Source organism: Anastrepha ludens, chromosome X, assembly GCF_028408465.1.
Source record: "Anastrepha ludens isolate Willacy chromosome X, idAnaLude1.1, whole genome shotgun sequence".
Taxonomy (NCBI): domain Eukaryota; kingdom Metazoa; phylum Arthropoda; class Insecta; order Diptera; family Tephritidae; genus Anastrepha; species Anastrepha ludens.
In genome coordinates this window covers 85,475,570-85,501,267 of record NC_071503.1, presented here as the reverse complement: position 1 = coordinate 85,501,267, position 25,698 = coordinate 85,475,570, and the positions used below count along the sequence as shown (strand labels likewise).

Sequence of the window (25,698 nt, the reverse complement as noted above, 5' to 3'; positions counted from 1 at the left end):
TATATGTATGTATGTATGTATGCATATACATATAACCGCACACACTTACTTTGTGCCTCTACATGCGTATGATACCAAACCTAAAATTCTAAGCCTAGCGACTACAAGAACAAAACACATTCATAGACGCACCCGTAGCAACCATGATTACTTTAGTCGCGGCGGCGCTGAACAATTCTAAATATTATAAAGCACAACAAAAACAAATTCATAAATGAGTTCGAGCTCATATTTCTACGAGCAAAGTACTTTCATTTTTTTCTCAGCGATGAAAAAATTCTTCAACTAAGATTGAAGAAATCCCAGACGACCATTCGAAAATAGTCAATAATGGAATATTTCGCGTAGAATTATTTGCCAATATATGGTTAATCTTGAATTTTTGTCAAGTCAATATATGTATGTAAATATGTCTTTCTATATGCTCGACAACCGCAGTGCTGTGCGTCAAGTGCGCGCATGAGCATACAGTAAGTTGCAGAAAACAACATACATAAGTAGCTTATAAAAAAGTCGTGTGTTGGACATTTGAATACTGAGAGAAAATTTCGAAACAATTATTTTATGTTCTCTGATAGTAGGTAAATAGTTAATTAGTATAGTACGTATGTATTTCTTCAATTGATAAAAAGCACACAAAGCCATATGTGTCTAGCTGCAAAGTTAGAAACTTACTCTGAAATGACAGCATTTTAAGGTTACTGTACATACAATGCTGTGCCTATGAATGTGCGCTGGTTTTCTTGAGAAGCTTTACCGTATGGGCAAGTGTCCATACAAAGACACAGCATATACATAGTTATATATATATGCGCATATGTACATACATATGTACAATATATAAATTCACATATTTAAATTTGCATATGCCATCTTCCTGTGTGCCTGATAATGAAGCGTTTTCTATAGAGGATTTTGATTTACTTGAAGGGAATTCAACAGAGCACCTTAGGCAGACAAAATTGTGTATATAATTTTGGATGATTTGGAAAAAAATCAAATTATAGGTCATATCAAAAGGCTACCTAAAATTCTTTGCGTCTAATCACCAACAAATTCTTATCGACTGCTGCTTAATTTACATAATTCAGTCTCCTATTGTTTACTTTTGGTGAAAAATGTGTCTGTGGTGATTAGTCTTCACGAGACGAGTACCCATTAAAGTTCCATACGTTCCTGTCATTGAGACTTCTCTATGCAGTAACGTTCTCTGTATTCTGGATAAAAGAAAAGCTGACCCCATTAAAGGAAAAAGATCAAACGATGAAAATAAAGGGTTTTCCAATAACAGGTGTTATTTTGAATAGCCCGCTATTTCGGTAGATGTCACTTTTGAAGCTGTCATTTTTTCATATTTGGCAAGTAGAAACACGCCATTCCCGTAAAAGATCAATGGTTTTTTTGCTTGTGTGGCACGTAGCTTCGTCTTGTTAAAAATAAACGTTGTTCAAAGCAATATCATCCAATTCTGGCCATAAAAAATTGTTAATCATATCTCGATAGCGGTGAATGGCACAGTAACTGTTGCGCCAGCTTCATTTTGGAACACGTAAGGTCCAATGACTCCGTCGGACTATAAACCACACCAAACAATCACACGTTGAGGATAGAGGAGCTTTTCAACAATAACTCTTGGATTTTCTGAGCCCCAGATCCGACAATTTTGCTTGTTGACGAAGCCACCGAGGCGGAAATGGGCCTCATCACTCAAGAAGATTTTTCGATGGAATTCCGGATCATTTTCATGCATTTCAACTACCCAATCAGCAAAGACACGACGTTGTTGTTCTTGTGTTAACTGGACTGTATAAGCCTTAAGACCCAAATCTTTATGCAAAATACGGTGTAATGACGTTTGTGGAATGCCTAATCCCAAAGAACGACGAGGAATGGACAAACCTGGGTTTTCTTCAACACTTTCGGCTACAACAGAAATATTTTCGGCTGTTCTTGAGCGACGTGCACGGGTTTTATTCTTCACATCATTAACTTGTCCCAATAGCTCGGATTTTTTCACCAATTTCTGTATTGTCAGACCGCAACGGTGCTTCACGATGACCCAAATATGTTCGAGTTTTACGAACCGTCTGAATTTTGAACTGAATTTTAATAATTTCAATGCGTTGTTTAAGCGTGTATCGTTCCATTCTTATTAATGGCGTATATTCTACTTGTCAAATATCAAAAAATGACAGCTTCAAAAGTGACGTCTACCGAAATAGCGGGCTATTCAAAATAACACCTGTTATTGGAAAACTCAGTATATGTATGTATATTGGATGAATAAGAAACTTTCGTTTTAAAATCGTTCTATGATAGTTGTATATACTAATGTTGGAGTACTATGAAAATACTTAAGTCTTACTCTGTACTACTGATATAAATTAAATAAATTTAAATGCAAATACATCAACCTAGGAAGAAATATCAAAGATTAATAACTCATCAAGGATAAAGTCAACAAAAAAATTTTCGAGCGAGGTGGAAAAATTACAGAGCAGGCAGAAATGATGTCTGAACAGGATATTGAAATTTTTTCTAAAATTTAAATAAATTGGCGGACACCACAATCAAAGAGATCTTAGTATAGAGAAATCTGAAAAAGGAGATTATAGGGACTACCACTAAGCACCGAATAAGCTTTGAGATGATAAGATGAAAATTACGAACAAATGGTTGAGGTGGAACAATGAAAACCAGCTAGTATGCGGCCAGGGAGATGTAAATAGAACTATAAAAATGTTGTATGAAGACACGCTTCAAAATGTAAACACAGATTATAATGTATTACTTAGTAAGAAAATTCAAAAACTTACGATTCTATCATAGCAAAATAGTTAACAAAAATAAAAGTATTATAATTGCAAATGATTTGAAATGTTCACAAGATTAGAGTAGATGTGATAAATAACATTACATTACAACATTACTTTTATTCCCTTGTATATAAGAGGAGCAGCTTGGTATTAAGACACGTAGGTAGTGAAGGAATATTTCAAGGAATATCCAGAGAAAATTGCAGTTGTTTTGGCCGACTTAAATGTCAGAACTGGAAATACACAACAAGAGATGGAAGACATGCACACAACCACTTTCAAAGCAGATATCAGCAAAAGGGCCTCAAAAGAGGACGTACTAAATAATAAAGGAACAAAATCTTTGAAAAAAAATCGACGAATCATTACATATATAAAACAATAATTTTCTCAATCTTTAAAAAGTAAATGGAAACATAGCAAGTGCTTATCGCGGCATATCCTTTATGAACTGTATCGCAAAAGTATTAATGGGATTGATTAATGCAAGACTTACAACTAAAATAGAAACTGGATGACATATGTATACAATTTTGCATCTATAGTACATTTATGCATACATCGTGGATTTCGAAGTGGCCTTCAACAGAGTGCCCAGGAAAACATTAATTTATAAACTCCGACAGATGGGAATACTAAACAAAATAACAAACCTGATAGAAGATATATATTTGAATATGAGAACCGGAAGTATTTTAATCTATGATTAATTTGATTGATTATAGAAGATGGAAGTAAATTCAATGAAATCTGAGGTGATAGTCATTAGAAAAGGTAGTCAACTAGCCAAGGCTGAAAAAAATGGTGGTACAAAGGCAAAGAAATAAAAATGGTGGCAGAATAAATATATTGGTGTCATTCTCACACTCAAAATGGCGTTTGCTGAGCAAGTGGAAACTACAAATAATTCAGAAAAAGCTAGCATTGGAGCATGGAGCAATTTCTTAGCTAAACCAAACATTTCATACAAAGCAAAATGGAGCTGTTTCAAGCTGTGTATAGAGACATACAAACATACACACCTCAAATCTGGGGTGATACGCTATTTGAAGAAGTAAATAAACTTCAGCGTTATTTTATTAAAAGAATTTTCAAATTACCTGACATAACCCCGAATTACGCAACAACGCTAGAAGCTTACGTGAAAGATAGGTACTTATATTCCCTAGAACGACACATAAAATACTTTTGGAAAACTACTTATGAATACATCAGCAGTAGCCTCCTGCACAAATTAACACAGTACATTTTACGAAAAAACGTGTTTTGGCACAAACAACTTAACAACTTAGGTATGAAGTTCGGCTTTAAGCTTGAAGAAAATACAACGGCTATGGACTGGCAAGATGGCTGTATCCAGCTTTTATCAAAAATGAAATAACAAAATTTAAACATAGCAAAAGAAAGCAAGCACGGCGCGAATTTTAAATACATACTTAGATTATGCAAAGAAGATTATTAAAGAAGATACGCGGCTAGCTGACATCTCAACAATATATAAAGCAAGATGTCGATTGCTAAAACTAAATGCAATAGCCTATGGTAACGCGGTGAAAATTTTAACCCTATACAGCTTAAACGAAGAAGAAGACATGTATCACTTCTTGGGAAAATACCCTAAACTGAAGGAAACTAGAAAAATACATACTTAAATGCATAGAAGCTAAACGACGCTGAAGTAATATATACATATATTAAATGACCAAAATTGGAGAACCCTGACTGGTTTTAAATACTCAGCCTTACATACGCAGTTCTATTCCCGCGTCGCCAACTTATGTTTATTTATACCACTTGCTTCATTTATTCGCCACTTGCTAACGCTTGGCGAAAAGAAGAAGCCTAATATCGATAACGCGTGGCGCTCGCGCAGCATTTGCCAACATGCCTTTGAATCGCACTCCCGAGGCAAACAGGATTGCAGCACAGAGTAGTAAAAGAAGAAACTCTGAGCTATCACCAGACATCGCGCATAATGTTCCGCACATAATATTGAAGGATATAATGATTGCTATACATAGACTACTGAGACTAATGTTACTGATAAACTTGAGCACCTAGCTTCCAAAAAAGATACAGATGAGCTCAAAGAAACGTGTGCCACACCACAGAAACAAAATAGTTGTAAAAGGTTTAGGGAAAGATCCAAGACCCACAGAAATAATTCAAAAAATGTGTAAGCAGCATCTGAATTTGCAACATGTTGTTATCCGCGATGCTGAACGAAACGAAAAGGTTATCATAGTAGCAGAAGTGGAAACAGCATATATGGCAACTGAAAATTTGTAAAACTCGAAAAAGCTAAAAGACACCAATATTTTCATCGAAAAGGATCTAAGCTTAGAGAAAGAGGAAAACAAAATGGCACTGTTACAATTAAACAAGGATTTACCATCTTTAAATTTGCTCCATAAAATCGTTGTCAAAGGTGATAGTATCTGTATTGGCGACCAGTGAACGTCCTTTATATCGTCATATCTCTTACATGTAAAAATCAACCTGCTGAAAAAATACTAGGATCAAATTTTGGTAGCGACTTTGCAAAAATTAATTAGAATCGAAATTTTCTTTTAGAAAAGGTAAGAAACAAACACTCACATACATACCTATCTATATATATATTATATATGTATATATTAGGGTGGCAGTTATTTTGCAAGATTATTTTTTTATTGGTGCTACCCCCCAGATTGGTTCCTTTATATATAAAAATGGTGGAAAAAAAGTTTGAAGTAAATCTGGTAAGTGGAAAGTGTGCCTCCGGGCCTTCAAAGTTTCAAAAAACCCGAAAATTCGTAGTATAAGTACTAGTAAGTAAAGTAAAGTAGCCGAGCACTTATTTTATCACATTACAATGATAATTCAAATTATTACGCTTAAAAATATATATATTCAATGCAGAATCTACCAAGTCGTTCGACCCTTGCTTTTTGACAACTCTGTCAAAATTTTTCCATTTTTCTTCAATTTCTGAATTACAAAAACAAAACGGAAGTTAAAATATGTGAGATAACTTATCAACTGATCACATTTTGAAATTCGAAATGAAAATAGATTTCTTCAAACAGATTTCCGCGCATAAAAAATTGGGTTCGCGTTTTGACTAACGTACACATCGAGTCTTGGATAATATCAATGTCATCATCTAGTAAAACTAGTACTAGTATCAAATAAAGTAGGCGAGCATTTCGTTTCTGAAATAACAACGGTATTCCAAATTTTTATGGCTAAAAAAGTTTTGTATTAAAGTTTTTTAAAAAAATCATTAGTTGCGTACAACATTTGAAGTGAACACATTCGGTAGTACAATGTCGCGACCTCTATTACGAGAAAACGTGTATCTGCTCTGCTTATTCAAATTAAATTTTTGGAAACAAACTTCCATCTGTAAAACAAACGTTACAAGTTTTGTTTTCAATTTACGGGTGTGTGATTTAACAATACGAGGCAGTGCTTCACTAGCTGTGCGGGAAGTGATGATATATTGGGAGAAACCCCGAATTCCGAAGCAAGAACTAAAGAACTGTATACCAAAGTTAGAAGGTCTCTATCAGCAGTGGCGGCAACTTCAAAAGCATGCTGCAAGAACGTCGATGGATCATAAGAAAAAAGAAAAATATTTCGTTGAAAAACTCGAGGATCTCTTCGATATTGCACACGCCAATGCATTGAATATCATATCGAATGAAGAAGATAAGCAGTTCTTAAACAATCAGCGGATGAAAGGATGCCCGGGGTTTATGTATGGAATTGATTACCAGCTAAGTGCGAAAGAGACTCGAGTTTCTGAGCGAAAATTATGAGAGGAGAAGAGAAAAGAACGAAGCAATAATGAAGTTCTTCAATTGAGTAAGTATTTATCTTCATCTTCTCTAGCTACCTATTTAACATGAATATTTATGTATATCGAACTAAATCGTACTTATATTGTTAATACTATTTCTAGCTCAATCTGATATACTGATGACGTCGAGTTCAAGCAGCGCAGAAGATTTAGAAGCGCGTGCTTCAGAGGAAATTCCGCAATGCTCAAAACATTTGTCTGTACCAGCAAAACAAAAAAGAGGATGACAAATAATAATAACTCCTAAGCTTGCAGCTGCTTTGGATAAGTGCAAGATCAGTGACAGAAATGCAGTTCATATTCTTATAGCTACACTTGACGCCCTTGGTCAAGATGTGGAGACTTTTGCGATCAACAGGTGGTCTATTAACAATTCTCGTGAGAAACTCCGCGAAAAGAAAGCTACCGAAATCAAAAATATCTTTAAGGATAAGGAATAGCCTGCCGCTACGATACATTGGGATAGTAAATTTCTGCCATCACTAACAGGTAAAGAGACAGTATACCGACTTCCTGTTATTCTTTCAAATTGCGGTGCTGATCAACTTCTTGGTGTACCTGCATTGCAATCAGGGAGTGGAAAAGAACAGGCAACAGCTGTTTGCGAAACGCTTGCGGAATGGGTCTTTCAGCACTACGTAAAAGCATTGGTTTTTGACACTACTGCCTCTAATACGGGCGCTTTTAATGGTGCGTGTGTTTTGATTGAAAGCTTTCTAGAAAAAGATCTCTTATATTTGCCTTGCCGCCATCACATATACGAAATCATTTTAAAAGCCGTTTTCGAGGAAAAGATGGGTAAAACTACCGGCCCAACCGTACTAATCTTAAAAAAGTTCCAAACTGCTTGGAATAAAATAAATGTAAATAATTTTAAGACCGGAATCGTGAATAAGAAGATCAGAAAACATTTGGATCTGGTCGATGTTTCCCGAGTTCTTGATTTTATACGAAGCACGTTGCAAGAACAACAACCGAGAGAGGATTATCGAGAATTTTTACAATTGGCTGCTATTTTTCGTGGCGAAATACCATCTCGTGGAGTATCCTTCCGTGCTCCAGGAGCTATCCATCATGCAAGGTGGATGGCAAAGGCTATTTATTGCTTTAAGATATCCATGTTTCGCGATGAATTTAAATTATCACCGCGTGAGGAAAATGCAATTTGTGATATTTGCATTTTCCTTATCAGTATATATATCGAAGCGTGGTTTTGTGCGCCTTCTGCAGCCAAAGCACCATTTTTGGATTTCAGTGTTCTTTCCAAAATTTACAAATACCGGACAGTTGACGAAGACATCTCTCGTGTGGCTTTACAAAAAATCAAAAATCATTTGTGGTATTTATCACCTGAATCTATCGCCTTGGCCTTCTTTGACCCAAATGTGAGAGCAGAATCAAAAATTAAAATGGTAAAGGCGTTGAATCGTGAAACTGATGCTGAATGTGAAAAAAGTATTAAAAGGATAACCGTGGAAATAAGCCAAGTTCCTGAATTATTAAACCAAGGACTTGAATAATTTGTCTCCAACAAAACAAAACGATTCTTTGCAAGATTTAACATAAATGACGAATTCCTATGCACAGATCCTGCCCGGTGGCACAAACATGAAGATTTCGTCCAAGCTTTAAAAGTAGTTAATAAACTTAAAGTAACAAATGATACGGTGGAGAGAGGTGTTGAACTAGTAGAGGATTTTAATAAGTTATATACAAAAAACGAGCGACAAATGCAGTACGTGCTCCAAGTTGTAAGTGACTATCGACAGAGGTTCCCAGACAGTAATAAACAAACTATATCTAAAAATAAAGATTTTTAATTCATTTTTATTTTATTTTCTTCAATGAGTTATTTCTTTTTTTTAGTTTTTTTTTATATGCAATGAAGTAAGCGTCATATGGAACTATATATGGTAAATACTGTATGGATAATAATTTCCTTCTTCAATTTATATATGTATTGTATAATATAATATACTATACCAATTAAATTCTTTTACTACTTATTTACGCTGTATATATACTCATGTAAAATAAAAAACCCACTTTTAATGAAATTAAAATTTTTTGTCATTTTGGGGTAAATTTTGCATATTGAAAGGCTCGGGGGCACACTTTTCCCCTATCCGATTGGCACCAAATTTCACAGAGGTCACTTTTATATAGAATGGAACCAAGCTGGAGGGTAGCCCGCGAAAAAATATTGTATATAAAGAAACAGGTCAAATAACTGCCACGCTAATGTATATATATATATGAATATATCTAGCTCCGAGCTCCTCCTACAATTTGTGGCGTTCGTCTTGTTGTTGTTCCACAACTGGAAGGACCTACAATTTTAAGTCGACTCCGAGCGACATAAATATTGTATGAGAAGCTTTTTCATGACAGAAATACACTCGGAGGTTTGCCATTTCTTTTTTTTACTTTTACACTACGACCGAAATTCTGTTAGACATCATCAGAATTTACCTGTAGTTGGGATAGTTCACCAGTAGAATTGTATAATCGATGTCTTATAAATGAATTGAACAAAAAGAAAGCGAACGATGAGATGAAACTTGGCGAAGATTACAAATTCAACAGCAGTGCGAAAGCAAACTTCTAAAAAGCTATTGAGGAAATTTCACAAAACAACTAATGCAGAACTCAAAGAAAATATCTTAATGCAAACAAAATATACAAAGAAAAACGTGAAACGAGCAATAAGGAATATTATGAAGATCTAGAGCAAAGAATAAATGCTTTGAAAGATAGCGCAGAGTGGCGGGGCCTAGTCTGGACGAGGCTAAACTCAGACACCAGATGCATTGGTAAATATTTAATTATATATTATGCATCAATACCAATATCGGATGATAGCTTAGTTAAGTCGATATCTTCGACAGAAATCATCCAAATGCTTCAGAAAACAAAATCGGGAAAAGCTCCAGGCTTCGATAGGATCACATACAAATTCTTTATTAATGCAGATACAGAATTTCTCAATGAGTCGTCTAAAGTCTACACTAAAATATATAATATAATGATGGGCACCCAGATGCTGCTTTTAAAACTAGTGTCATATTCACAATCTTTAAGAAAAGTAATAATGACTAAGTTTCGAACTACAAAGGTATGTTTTTCATGAAGTGCATTACCATCATGACGGGCATACTATACGAGAGACTCACAAATTGTTTAGAGTAGAAGATTAATCACAAAATTCCCAGCAGGTTTTCGGAAAAATTACTCCACGGCGGACAACATTTACAACTTGACATCAATCATTTATGTTAAATTTGAACAAAAAACAAAAGCTTATGCACTTTTTGTAGACTTCAAAGCAGCTTTTGACACAGTCCCAAGATATCTTTTCATCGAAATTTTTTATAAAAATACAGACTCTGTGATCTGGACAGGCGAGGAAATGCCGGAAAAATTGAATACATTGTTACGAGTGAGGCAGGTTTGTTTGATGTTGCCGTTACTCTTATTGATTTATCTGAATGATTTACTTGACAGCTTAGGAGGTGGTATCATGATTTAGTTATGTTATCTGAAGATGTATGTATGGTAAATGAACTGCAAGAAATGATTTATAATCTTGGAAATTATTGTTGAGCTGTATTTCTTTAACAGCATAATAACTTTACATAAGAAAAATTTTCCACTGAGTAAATAATTTAAAATCCTCTTGCTATTCTAAATAGTAATAAAATTTGCGTAAATAGTTAAAACGGTCAACCGTAAGTAAAATTTAATGCTTACACGTATAATGACAAGTAATTACACCCACATGACAATTTTGGTTTTTATAAGGAAAAGGTTCTGTAGCTTTGAAGAAAAATAGTTGTAGTCAAGCAAAAATGTTCATTTTCTTCCTATCATTACTTTTACTCATACCCTTAATGCTATGTTATATTGTACGTAACTTTATTTAGTATTCCCAATTAGTATTAAATCATATAAAATTAAAATTTTCATTTTAAAGGATGAAAAGCCAAAGGTGCCAAAAATACAGCCACCTGCACCAGGAGAACCACCCAAGATTGAAGTCGTTAGAGAAAAACGACCGTCACTTGCACCTGAACCTGCTAGTCGTCGAGGATCACTGGTGCCACCTGAAATGGGACGTCGCCCATCACTTATAATAAATGATGAGGTACGTAATCTTACAAGTTTGATACCAATATTTACACGCGAAAAAATTTGGCAGATACAATTTTTGTTTACGGCAATGAGCTTAAATGTTTTTAATAACTCCAACAGTTAGCTGTCTTTTTAGTGTATGAGTCGATTTTATGACTTTTATTTCGAAACTATCTGATCACTCACATTTCAAGCAGTAAAGATATAGAAACACGGCTTATACTTTTTGGATTTTTACAGAAACCAAAATACTTGTAGTAAATATATAAATAAGTTGTAGGAGATATACCAATATATAGAGTGTATGTCTACATTTAGTACGATTAAAATAATTGTAATATATTGGATCAAAAGTAAAGGAAGGACATTTTATGGAAATATAAAAGTTCTGGTTTCCTTCAAATTATGGCAGAACGCTTATCAATTTTTGTTATGTTTATAAATTTTTTGCTATGTTTACTATGTATGAGTGCTTTTAGTTGTTATATCCCGTTACCCGTATTTATATTGAATTTGGTTCACGCCCAATATTTTATATCACCACACTTATAAGGTATGAGTTTATTTTACCGATTTAAATACAAGTGTAATTTCTGTTATGATACTCAACAACCACATCTTTTGCTTTTATTTGTTTACTCGAATCCAACAACACCTAAAATCACCATTACTTCCTCAAATATTTGCAACATCATGAAACAATTACAAAACAATATACTTATCGCCTACCAAAACACGTTGCCATACATTCGTCACACTTTATACACAAAATTTACCTCAACCTGCCACCAACACCACCACATATTACGTGAAACATATCGCATATGAAAATTCGGGCCACAATCTTCATCGGTTCTTTAGAAGAAACTGCGACCCGGTGAAGTGGCGGATAATAGGGTAAGCATCAAGCATATATTCACGACTCCACTAACTATTGTAATAAGTATTGGTATAAAATACATTTTTTTCCATTTATTTTATACATCTGTGTATTGACATTAAGTATGTTGTTTAATAATTTGGACAGAAGTTATATATGTACAAGTTTATAAAATACATAACACAACCAAAGAAAAAATACAATTGTATATATGTAAAATTATACATACGTACATATACTAAACAGTGAGTTTACTTAGTACTTGAAATATGTATATTATATTTGTAAGTATGCAAATGAAACATAAGGGAGAAGTTATTCGTTTTATTCCAAATAAACATAAATATGCATATATATGTATGTACATACATATAGTATTACAATTGCAATATAACCTGAGCAACTTTTTCCTATCAATAAATAGTCAATACCGGTTATATCAACTCTAGTAGGACATTCTGAGTTGTTGCTTTTTACGTACATAGTTCGCTAAACTTCCTTTTGTTTTTTTAGGACGGGTGCAAAGGAATACAGCTATTAATTAGTGTATTTTGATTGCCTTTTCGCTCACAATATTCATCTAGTATTAAGAATGCACACATAGCAGAAAATTCAGCAAATTTAAACTGAATTGCAAATGTATTCGTCAATTTCTTATGAATTGAAATATCATATTCAAACCTTTACTTTATTTATGTGATTACTAGATTGTTCAATAAGTTTTACAGTTCGATAAGAAAAACCCAATTTTATGGTTTGAACTGCACTTTAATATTCAGTATAGTCTCCCGGAGCATCAAAACTCTTGTTCCAACGAGATTCCTATTTATGAATTCCATCCCTGACCTCTCTTATCGAACCGCAAAACTTAATGAACAACCTTGTACAAATAAAAGCTGAAATTGAAACATTTGTAGTAAAAAAGTGTAAATAGGAACAAGCTGACATTAGAAAAATGTGCAACAACTTTCCATTTTTTTTACTTTTTTGAATTGCACGCCATGAAAACTTGATGATTCTTACGAGATTCATTTATTCACATTCACACATTCTACAATGGAGATGGGTTATACGGATTGGGCTATATACAGATTTTAAAAGGAGAGTATGAAAGCTGCAAAGTACGCAGAGATTAGAGCTGGGAGAGTAATTTTGGTTCCAGCGAGACAACGACCCAAAACATGCCGAGCATAATGCGAAGGTATGGTTGTTATGGTATATAATGTAGAAAATCTGTTGCGAACAACTCCCAAATCGACATACCTTAACCAATTGAACATATATATGTGAGACTTACTCTTATGTTGAATCCGAAAACATACCATAACTTCAAAAAGTATGACATGGGCCATATTATAGAAGAAATGGACAAAAATTACAACAGAAGGGGTAATGCGCATATTTTTCAAATATTGACGGATATACTAGAAACCAGCTGGTCTCTCGACTTTTTCCAAAAATTTGTAGTAAACGTACTAGCACTTCCTGGTATATTTTACGTTTAAAAACTTGATCACATTTGCTTCAAAAAGTTTCGTCCGGATACCTCAATTTTTAGCATGCGTAAATTGAAAAAAATAAGAAAATATAATGGAGATCTACTTATACATACTTTGTATCCCATATTAAAGTTGTTCAGGTTTACACAATACTGTATGTACGAATATAAGCAATAAATGGAATAAACGTATGTATCTTGAATATAAGTTGTCATAATAAAATATTTCGTTACTATTTAAAAATAATTTATATACAAAAACCAAAAGAATTATATGAAAAATAAACTAAGATAATACCGATTGAAAGAAAATATAATAAAATATGTACGATAATTTAATAAACAAATAACATAAAATAAAATGAAACGCTCCTAGGGTTAATTTACATAATAGTTCTGCCATATTATATCTAAAACATATGTATGTATGTATTCTCAGTACTACGAAATTTAGCTTTTTATTATATTATAAAATTATTATTATATTATAAAATTATTATTATATTATTATGCGTAACAGTTATCATCAGGTTTTCCCTCTTTTATATTTCATCATATATATATATATGTATATATGTAAGTATACACAGATCTATCATCATAAATTAACAGAGCTTCATGACGTTTAAGTGACACATGGTCCTGAGCTGAATAAAAATTCCACATGCAAAGCAACAGCGGCGATTGGAAAATACAGTTTTCTAAATCCGTATATTTCTTATATGTAACTTATATTCGACGGCAAAGTAAGCTTGGCTGAAGATTTAGTAGGAGTATATGTATGTATATACGTGCACATACTACATAGTTCTTCTTGATTGGCGCAATTACCGCGAGTTTAACAAAGCCAATGAAGCCGCTTGCCCTTATCAACGTGCAAAGGAAAAAAAATCCTACGCAGTATACATTTTTAAAGATGTTTTGGCATTGTGTTTGTATTTCCCCACATACAATTTTTATGTTCCTATTTAAATCCCTTTGACTCATTTCAATAAATATAGTATATCATTTAGCTGTAATAAAGTTTTTATTTATTTTTAATATTTTTGGTGAAATAACAAGCTCTCTACATTTTTTCACTTTATATTGACGCTTAAATTAACATAGCTATAATTATCCTGAGCAAAATGGTTCTAAAACGTTTTGTGACTAATCTTCAAATCCTTGGCAAGTTTGGAAATTGAATGGCGTGGAGTCTACAGGACCTTATGAGCCCTCCGTCTATTGTATTGGGGCCTCAGGGTTTTATGAAATAGCACATGAAGAAATGGAGCTCCATCTCTTCTGCGCTTTCCTAGAAATAAGTTGTGCAATTCCCCCTTTAACAACAGTCAGGGGGATGTCGATGAAAAGGTAGGAGGTCTCCGAGACCAATCCAACCCCCTTGCTAGCAAGCCCATCTGCAAATTCACTTCCTTCTATGTTCCTATGTCCTGGAACCCAGATCAGAGAAATGTTTCCTACACGTTCAAGAGATTTGATCTCCTCCTTACAAGAGTTGGCTAGTGGCCATGTTGCCATGGCGTCGTCAGAGTCAGTTTTCGGCATTTTTAAGGGAAATAGATAAATTCACTGATTTGGACAAAACCCCTGCTCTAACTTCCGATTCCATCTTGGAGCCGTCAGTGAAGACAGAGGTACCAGGTTCGGTGCAGATTTTCCCTTCATTCAAATCCTGCCTACTTGAAAAAATTGCCCTGGCAGGACCCTTAAATCGCAGTTTGCGAATAAATATATATATCCGAAGTAGAGTTAAATATGGTGTTAACAGCTCAAAAATTCTACCATGTCTCTCGACAGATTGTCTCCAGAGGCCAACTTCCTTTAACCCATCCCAGTTTAGTGATATTATAGCCTTTCCGAAGGGGTTCCCACCAAACCAGCATCCATAAGTTAAAAGTGGCAGAAACACTACGTTGTACATCCAAAGAACGGCCAGTGGCTTGAATCTTTACTCGATTTTCAATTTGTAGCTTCCAACGGATTTTGGAATCAAGGATCACTCCAAGATACCTAACTTCCGATGAAAGCGGGAGAACGTGGCTGTTTAATTTGAGAAGTCTAAAGTGTGGAGGTTTATATTTTTAGGTAAATAGCACCAGCACCGTTTTGTCAGAGTTAACTCGGAGGCCGCAAGTGGCAGCCCATCGACTGAGTACAGCCAAAATCTCAGCCATGACTGGGGGAACGGTCCCGATGCCATTAGGACGCCGTCATCGGCGATTGCTACTACCTTAACACCACTCTTATTTAACATTGTCAGAACCTCATCAATAGCAACTAGACAAAGGAGAGTCATAAGGGCACCACCCTGCGGCTTCCCCCCCAGAACGAACCTAGTAGCTTTAGACCCTCCTGTCACCACAATAATTTCCCTGCAGCCAAGCAGTCACGAGATCTAGATACAGATAGGTCTTTCCACCTCTAGTCTTTCTAACGCAGTGAGAATTAACTCCGCCCTAACGTTATCAAAAGCACCCTCTATATCTATGAAGGCTGCCAAAGTGGTAATAGAAGTGGAGATGGTATGGAGTGATTAAGAAATCTCTAAATAGAAGTCTCTACATTTGTTTGTGAATAACAATAAAAACTAAAAGTAATACAATAATGAAATGGAAATGAATATCAAATTATTACGCCAGCAAATCAGATGGTTCTCTCCAATTCACTGTGAGGGGGGTAACGATTCGCGGAATTCACTACCTTCTGTATTCTCTTAACCGTGACAGAAATATACATTTCTTACCGAAAATACATGCATGCAGGCCCGCTGCGATAACGTTGGTTTCTCTCTTTTTATATCCTTGTATTTCTTTCACTAAAATTCAAATGAACCAAATATAACTTACACTAATGATTTTCAATCAATCAAAAGATTATTTTTAACTATTTTAGGAAAAATATTTAAATTTTCTAAATTCATGTCACCACATACGCTTGTCACCTGCTTTCAAAATTTAACACACCGCACTTCGTTTTTATTAGTTTGTTTAGTTTCAATGTCACAAACCACAATTTTTCCAAACCATTCACTGAGGTTTTACAAACATGTACAATAATTTCTCTTCTAACGGTTTTCGGAAGGAACAACCTTAGGTATTCAATTCGCCTCGAGCAAAACCTGATAATCTATCATTCTTGCAGAAAGTGGCGACATCCGCAAATCGCCATACCGCTCTCAGGGAATTTGAATAATCAGGTTTTGAACTGACGTAATAGTTGAGCATTCGTTTTCATTTTATTATCGAACGAATTTATCGTACTCCGCCGCTTTCTCTTATTATCCCAATTGTTAAAGCACTACCAAAAATATTCTCACTGATGTCGCTATCTTGAAGATGATTTCACTAGAGAAACTATAAATATAATTATAAACCATTTACATGTACAGGGTGAACAATATAATGAACAATATGAAGTGCTACCTATTCAAAACACCATAACTTTTTTGTGTGAAATTAGTTTTTATTGACTTCAAAGACAAAATTGTTCAAAAATGTTAATAATTTTAACATATATTCACTTCAGCTCGATATGACCACCTTTTGTCTTGATTATAGCCTTCAAACGTAAAAAAATGAGTTGCATGCTCCACGAATGTGATCTTGAGGTATTTTGGCCCATTCTCGTATAATCGCTTTTTTCAGTGCATCCATACTGGCATATTTTTTAGTCCTCAGGTTGCTCTCCAAAATGGACCAGATAGAATAGTCCATCGGATTTGCGTCTGGCGAATTCGAAAGCCATTGTGGGGACGAAATGAAGTGTGGGACATGATATTTTAACCATTCTTGGTTCATACGAGCTTTATGAGACGATGCCGAGTCCTGTTGGAACGTCCATGGTCTACGACCGAAATGTTTGCGTGTCCATGGCTCTAAACCAGCTTCTAAAACATTTTACCGATAACAAGTCGCATTCACTTTGACACCAGGCTCGATAAAAACGATTGGAGAGCGTCCATCAGCGGTCACTGGACCCAAACCATTACTTGCGATGGGAAATTATTTCGAGTGGCCATACGTAGGCTGACATTCTCGTATGAGCGTTCGGTCAAGTAAACACGATCGTTTTGAGTATTTATGAACTGCTCAATTGGGAAATTTGTTTCATCAGAAAACCCAATGTTAGGAAATTCGCCACGTTCGTGCAAGCGCATTGTAACGTTTAATAGTGCGATACACAAACATTTTATTCATTTTGAGGTGACTGAGCTCACGGACAATGGCTGGTTGTGATTTTCCAGCCATATATAACGCAATCACACTATTACGTTTGAACTCCATCACAGAAAAAAAATTCAACAAAACTGAGACGCAAATGCTTTTTATTGCTTATAAACAATATATTGAACTGTCATTAGAATAATTTTGACGTTGATGTCATGAGCTGTTTTACAGATACAAGCAGTGCGAAGTTGGTAACACTTCATATCGTTCACCCTATATATTGTTTTTGCAACTGAGTTGTTTGAATATCAAAATTTCAATGGTTATGTAAGCAAATAGATAGGACAATGACACAGAAGAAGTTCACTTTGACATTCCAACCAAGGAATCAAAAAAAAATCAGTTACTTTAGTAAACTTTACTTTGTGGAATTCGCCCCTGAACTTCTTCTTTGATCCCCAGAATGTTCTCTTCTGTTGATATCCCTACCCATTACTTTCAACTTTGAAGTTTAATTAAAGAAGTCTTTTTGAATAATAAAATATAAAAACAAAAACAATATCACATTTATGTGGTATCTATTAAAAATTTTTAACCACATTTTCAACCAAAACGTGATTCCGTTTCTGCATCGAAATCAAATGCTATGGAGGTTACTGATTTTTTTAATGTAGGTAGAAAAAGGATTCAAATTGATATTACATAATGTGTACATCCCACACTCATATGTATGTATATTGGATGACGTTATTAGTGACCAGCGATGTTAATCTCTCTATTATATATGTGTGTACATATGTACGTATGAACGGATCACTAGATTTTATAGTTGCTTTATATGCAAATTTTTTATCCGGTACTGAATCATGTGCCACCGGAACTCAGCTACAGGTGTGTTGTGGTGCACGTTTTATCGTTATGTATAGTAAATATATTTGAACATACTATACAACATTCCGGAAACTTGCATGTGAAGCAAGTTTAAATAAAATCTTAACACACCTGACATACATACATACATATGTATAAGTGTACCTATGAATGCTTTAATTATAATTTTGTGTTTTTACACATAAACTAATTACAGTTGTTGAGGCCAGGCGAGGTTGGTGATGGACAGGTGAGCATATACAAATAGTTACAGTATGCGAACAATTTGTTTTTTTCTGATACAAAAAACAATACCAACAGACAAGTATTTATCTAATATAAAAATGCATGCGCACCCAGAGTTCGCCGCAGTAGAATTTTTTAAATGCTTCAACATTTAAACAGTTATGGGTTTGTTTTTAGTAGAGTACAGTATTAAATCTTTATTAATTTGGCTTTGCGTTCAGAAACACAAATTCACAATGAGTTTAAGTATCTTATACATAACCACTTACACACATACATATGTATAACAGTACACAACCCAACAAACGCATTGTCGAGAGCGATGCGTACTGCTGTTATGGTAATTTATAGAATGGACATTTACATACATACGAATGTATGAACATAGGTATGATCTGTAGAGACAAAAACTTGTCATCAAAGTTTATAAAGTGTTGCAAACTCCCATCTACAGAACAGACTTCGTCTGAACTGTTGATCAGATGAAGGGTGATATGTATATCGGACAATGGGCTTGTATATATGTTACATAACTCATATTCATACATACATATGTACTTACATTCATATATGTATACCTACTTACATTCATACACATATGTATATATTCACAACTATACACAAACACAACAAACAGACACTCTTAAATTAAAGAAAAAACAGGCATTTGTAAATTCATATATGTATATGCATACATACATATGTACATACGTACATTTTCCTATACATACAGTTATGGATGTTTATAGGGCTTTACACTTTCAAATAACGATCGGAGCTCTTCATTTTCTGGTCCATGGTAACGCATTATGTTTGTATGATATGATGTTTCACAGTTTGCAAGCTAAGTTAGGACAAATGCACATTTATGTACTATGTATATACATACATATTTACATATATGCACATACATACATATGCCTATAAGTACACGGATTTATTCACTACACCTGCTTAACTTATTAGTACTTACATGTCTGGGTTTGTTCATAAAAACAGTATTTCTGTGGAACTCTGCTGCAGTCTTGCCACTTGTGGTTGCTACTGCAAAATTAACTTTGTACATACTTACATATGCACATATGTATGTAGGTATGGCTTTGCTATTGCGATCGTACTGCGAAAATTTATTTAATATTTCCGAGAGCAAGCGCCATTTTCAACAACGTCATTGGTAGCATCACTCATTGGTAGCGGTACAGACGACTTAAAATTTTCAGGAGTATTAATGAAATGCATTGTACCATAAGCTTCGTCGAAATGTTGTTATTCCTCGCTTTTATTATCTTGCGAAGAGATTATTGTTCTTGTCATATTAAATTCTGGTCGCTTTTCCTAAAAAGTTAATACGGTACATACGGTAGCGGTGGTTACAGTTTTGCAAAAGTAATATGTATAGTGAGGTAATTTACCGAAGTATTGCCAACAGTTGTATAAAATAGCTTTTAAGCAGACTACTACACATTTTTTAACGGACTCTTAACTTTCGTCATTTGTGCGGTGCAACTATTATACTGCGTTTACGAACGAACCCTTTACTTCGATATCACACTATACAGTGTATTTTGATAGAGTGCCCGAATCTGCAAATTGATTGTATTTACCCGGGAAATATTTGCATCAAAATATTTTATGTAGGCAAAAAGTAAGTTGAATTTATTTGTCAAATTTCGCGGGATTAAAATTTCGCTCTAGTTATTTTTTTCATGAGTTGGCAGCACTGTTAATAACATCTGAGCCAACTTTCATGTGAATGTCATTATCAGTAATATATTTACGCTTGTGTTTACCAAACGACCCAGAGTGCATTTTTCGATTTTTACAATGTCTGATTTGATTGAGCAGAGAAGTGCCATCAAATTTTGTTTGCGGAATGAAATTTCGGCTGCGGAAACGTTTAGCATGTTCCAGAAGGCATTTGGTGATTCGACCATGTCGCAGAAAAATGTTTATAAGTAGTAAAAAGACTTCAAAGAGGGTCGAGAATGTGCTGATGACTTGGAGCGCTCCGGACGACCATCGACGTCAACAGATGATCAACACGTCAATAAAGTGAAGGAGTTAGTGCTCAAAAATCGTCCGTTGACTGTTAAAGACCTTACTGATATGATCGGAATATCAGATCTCAATTTCTTGGAAAAAAGTCGTCGCGTTGATGTGTGTAAACAATGCTTTCAGACTATCAGGACAAGCTCAAATGCATAATTACGGGAGATGAGTCTTGGATTTATGCTTACGATCCTGAAACAACCGGCCAATCAAGCGAATATCGTGCTAAAGGCGAGGCCAGACCGAAAAGAGCACGTCAAAGTAAGGTTCAAAAATAAAGGTCATGATGACAGTTTTTTTCGATTTTCGTGGAGTGGTGCACTATGAGTTCCTTCCACCTGGCCAAACTGTTAATAAGGAATATTATTTGACATAACTCTCAAACGCGAAGCAATTCGTCTAAAAAGTCCAGAATTATGGGCCAACAACTCTTGGTTTTTGCATCACGATAATGCACCGTCTCACACTGCACTCGTTCTTCGTGACGATTTCGCCAAAAATTCCACGCATATCCTTCCGCAACCACCGTATTCGCCTGGTTTGGCTCCGTGTGACTTCTGGCTATTCCCAAAACTCAAGAGACTACTCCGGGGAACGCGTTTCGAGTCGATTGAGGAGATAAAAGCTGAATCGAAGAAGGTGCTGATGGCTATACCGGAAACGGACTATTTGGCATGTTTCGGGGATTGGAAAAATGGGTGGCATAAGTGTATTTCATCGAGAGGGGACTATTTTGAAGGGGATGAAATTGATTTACAAGAATAAATAAGGATTTTTCATTTTACAACCAAATTCACCTTACTTTTAGCCCACAGTATACGTAGTAGGGGATATTTGAATTCGAAAACCCAAAGAAAGGTACATACATATGTGGTTTTACGTTTCTTAAAATGAAGATTGCTGTGCTTCCACAATGAGAACCAATGAGTAAAAAACAAAAAATAAACATGATGAAATAACATGTTAGATTATTTTATGCAGAATAACTTATTAAACTTTTACACTATTTATCCATAGAAAAAAAATCAACGTCCTGGAGAAGTTGGTGATATGAAACAGGTTAAAAGAATTGTTATATCTATATTTTTTCAAACGTTTTTCAAGTTACATAATAGTTACTAAATGCATTTATACCAGCATTTTTTTAAATTTATTGTGTGTATGATAAAATAGATTTGTAAATAAATTATGTATAAAAATTGCTCACAGAAAACTGCCGATGGAAGTACAATTTAAATGTTAATAAACAACTCTCCATAAAACATAAATATATTTGTAAATAATGATGAAATGAACATTCCAATTAAATAGCAATAATAATAATTCGAGAATTGCATGGAAATGAAAAGATTCGAGCATGAGGGGTTGATTGTACCTACATTCACACACATATTGTTGCACTTTTTTTCTGCATCTGGTTCAATTTATGATACGTTCTGTTCATTTTATTTTTAATCGCTAGTTTGACAGAATGGCCTTTTGTAATATTGGGTTGGCAACTAAGCAATTCCGGTTTTTTTTTTAGAAAATCAAAGACAATTTTTTAATGGAACTAAATAACTTTATTCGGTAATGTATTGCCCATTTTGATCAATGACCTTTTGCCATCTTTCAGGCAGCATCATAATCCCACGTTCATAAAACTTCTAATTTTTATTAGCAAAAAATTGAATCAGGTACGATTTGACATCATCATCATTATTGAAATTTTGACCGTTCAAGGAGTTTTGTAAAGATCGAAACAATAAGTAATCAGATAGTCACGACTATATGGTGGGTGTTGCAAAACATCCCAACCAAGCTCCAATAATTTTTGCCGAGTGGCCAAAAATGTGTGTGGCCTTGCATTGACATGATAGGATACAATACTTTTTCGATTTGTCAATTCGGGACGCTTTTCTTCAACTGTATTGTTTAATTTCGTTAGTTGTTCAATGTATACATCAGAATTGATCGTTCGGTTGGGTGGTAGGAGTTCAAAGTAGACAATTCCTTTGTAATCCCACCAAACTGATAACAAATCCTTCTTTTGATGAATATCAGCTTTTGATGTTGTTTGAGTTGGTTCACCTTTAGCTGGTTAACTGGTTCTTTAGCAAATCGCAGCTGTTAATGCGTTGCGTTGAATGCGTTTCTTTCAGCTCGTGAGGAACCCATGAATTAAGTTTTGGAACATAGCCAAGTTGTTTTACCATAAGCGATTTTCAATGCATGTGTGTGATACATGAAGCTTCTCTGCTATCTCACGTGTTGTACTGTGACGATCCGAATCGATTATTGCTTTGATTAGAGCGTCATGAACTTGATTGGACGACCAGTGCGTTTTTCATCTTTGAGGGAAAAATCATCAGAACGAAATTTGGCAAACCAATTTTGACACAGCCGTTCTTTTAAGGTTTCGTCACCATAAACAGCACATAATTTTTTATGAGCTTGCGGTGCAATTTTCCCTTTGCGAAAATAAAAAAGCAAAATATGACGAAAAAATTCCTTTTCACTTTCCTTTCCTTTCCATTTTGCAACGATCGCCAAACGAAAACTACGCAACCGATCAAACAATTTTTTTTTACTGATTGAAATCTGAATTACCAACTATCAAATAACAAAATATGGTTTACATTTGTACTACGTCTGCAAACCTAAAAATTCAACTGAAGCCATCTATGAGTGAAATCCGCAATTACTTAGTTGCCCATCCAATAGCATAAGTAAACATGCAGTTATATGAAGTGAATTAAAAAAGCTTTTATTTCAGGGACAAGTTATATGTATGTTACAGTGTACTCTCTCTTAAGTGGGCATCTAATGGACTGACAAATTTGTCCGCTTGTGAGAAATGTCCGCTTACGAGAAAAATATAAAAAGAGTTCATAAAATTAAAAAAAAAAATTATTATACAAGATACTCAAATTGATTTTAAAAAGGTAATAATCTTAGCTTGGCGAGTTTTTCTTTTAATTTCAATATCTTGAAGATCCGTTAGCAGTTTAATACCCTTAAGGTCGTTGTGGCTTAGAGAAAAAATTTTAAATTCTTTATAGCTAAATAAGTCTCTTCATAGTATAATAATAATGATAATTAAACCGTCAGAAATGACAACAGCACCTTATTCTTCTTGCGCTATACACCGAATCAATCTTTATTTCTACAAAATGGCCTATCGTACCAAACGCTACCATCAACGAGTCTTAAGGTCTAATTACAACGAAAGCTTACTAAATAAGTCTTAAGGGCTAATTACGTAAGTATAAGCACATGCCTACAATTACTGTTTACAACTCGGCCTTCCTGACACATAGAATCTCCTGATTCTACTAAGTTTCGTTTACACAAATAAAGTCTGTTTACTTCTCAGTATTTTTTCCGAGACTTTGTTTAAAACCACACCAAGGCTTTAGATTTGTAACCGACCAAGTACCTTTATACGGAATCTGTGTCTGCTGAAAACCTTCTACATCTTCAACTACGTAGCGGTCATTTTCTAAAATTTTAGTTACTCTGTATGGTCCCTTGTATTTGGGTATCAACTTGCTTGACGCTCCTACCTGCGAACTGGTGTTGGAGACTACAACATAGTCATTTAGGCTAAATTTGCGAGGTTCTCGCCGTTTCATATCTGAATAGGTTTTGTTGTAACTTTGTGCTTTGATTTGTTCTAATTCTGCATGTTTTCTGACGTTCTCTATTATCGCTGGAGTTGAATTTTGTGCTGGCTCTACCACATTTTCTTTTACGCTATCTACGAACTTTCCTCTTTGTCTAACCCCAAACAAAAGTACGCTAGGTTGTTCCTTGGTTGCTCTATGTACTGTATTGTTCATTGCGTATTCCGCTGACTCTAATACTTTCTCCCATCTAATCTCTTTCTCAGAATCCACCATCTTTGCTAACATAGGTCCTAAGGTTTTATTCACGATTTCGACCTGGCCGTTTGCTTGGGGCGAGCTTGTGGCAACCTTTATGTGTTCTATACCTCTTTCTTCTAACAATTCTTCAAACTCTTTTGAGGTGAAGCAGGTTCCTCGGTCTGATACTATGAATTTTGGTCGACTATAGGCTCTGAAATAATCTTTTAGGGCAGTAACGGCTTCCTTGGAAGCTGTCGTTTTCGCGGGATAGAGACGAACAAACTTTGTGAACGCGTCTATTATTACTAGTATATGTTTGTACTTTGTGCATTTGCTATGAACTGGTCCGTAATGGTCAATATGAACCATTTCGAACGGCACGTTTCCTTTAGGTATCATATGTAAAAGCCCCTCTTTTTTACCGCCTTTATTTGAAAACGCTATACACTTCAAACAATTTTCAATGTGAGCGGCCGTCTTTTTCCTAATATTTGGAAACCAATAACTTTTCCCTACGGTTTCTATTACTTTGTCTACACCTAGGTGTCCCATTTCGTCGTGGTATTTATACAAAACATGTTGTTCCATAGGCTCAGGTACGTAAAACAGTAAGTCATTGTCCTTCTTTTTATAAACTACTCCATTTCTCATCTCATATTGACTGTTTTCCTTAACTTCTAATTCCTTTTTTACTTTTCTAATCCGTTCATCTCTACTTTGGCATACGATTAAGTTTTCTTCGAAAGTATTGGCATGAATTACTAGTACGTTGTTTATTCTACTTAGTGCATCTACATGTTGCATTCTTTTGCCTGACCTATGCTCAACTTCGTAATCATAATTTTGCAATTCTAATGCCCACCTCGCTATTCTTGGATTCATATCTTTTTTGTTGAGTGCCAAAGTAAGAGAGTTGCAGTCAGTAACTACCTTAAATTTAATACCTTGAAGGTATACCCTGAACCTTTTTAACGCATACACTATCGCTAGCGTTTCTAGCTCGAAACTGTGGTATTTGGATTCTGCATCGGTCGTTCGTTTGGAGAAGTAGAACACGGGATGAAATTTCCCGTCTTTCTTTTTCTGTAACAATATTGCTCCGAACCCTAAAGTACTTGCATCACAATGTAACTTTGTTGCATCACTCGGATCATAGATCGCTAGCAGCGGGGATGCGATAAGTTTTTCTTTAAGACTGTTAAAAGATTCTATTTCTGCTTCCATGAACTGAAACTTTTTATCTTTTTTCGTAAGATCGTGGAGAGGCTTGGCTATAGTCGCAAAATCTTTTATAAACCTTCGGAAGTATGAGCACAAGCCTAAAAAACTTTGAACTTCCTGAACTTT

The 25,698-nt window shown here is 34.9% G+C and overlaps 1 protein-coding gene and 1 long non-coding RNA gene across 30 annotated transcripts in view; one reads left to right on the top strand and one right to left on the bottom strand.

The window, feature by feature from the left end:
- LOC128870449 (uncharacterized) overlaps positions 1-20,015 on the bottom strand; it is a 31,226-nt gene extending 11,211 nt beyond the window's left edge. The window contains exons 1-2 of the long non-coding RNA XR_008455380.1: positions 19,867-20,015; positions 19,428-19,789 (exon numbers count right to left, since the gene is read on the bottom strand). This is a non-coding gene — a long non-coding RNA (uncharacterized LOC128870449). The remainder of the gene's footprint in view (positions 1-19,427; positions 19,790-19,866) is intronic.
- LOC128870443 (twitchin) overlaps positions 1-25,698 on the top strand; it is a 243,403-nt gene that overhangs the window by 145,595 nt on the left and 72,110 nt on the right. For 20 of the 29 annotated variants that reach the window (XM_054113098.1, XM_054113102.1, XM_054113093.1 and 17 more), the window contains 4 exons: positions 10,634-10,804; positions 11,653-11,688; positions 18,426-18,458; positions 21,521-21,562. In XM_054113098.1, the coding sequence (XP_053969073.1) occupies positions 10,634-10,804; positions 11,653-11,688; positions 18,426-18,458; positions 21,521-21,562 (282 nt within the window). The remainder of the gene's footprint in view (positions 1-10,633; positions 10,805-11,652; positions 11,689-18,425; positions 18,459-21,520; positions 21,563-25,698) is intronic. The other 9 variants (XM_054113106.1, XM_054113097.1, XM_054113100.1 and 6 more) reach the window with 6 other exon arrangements.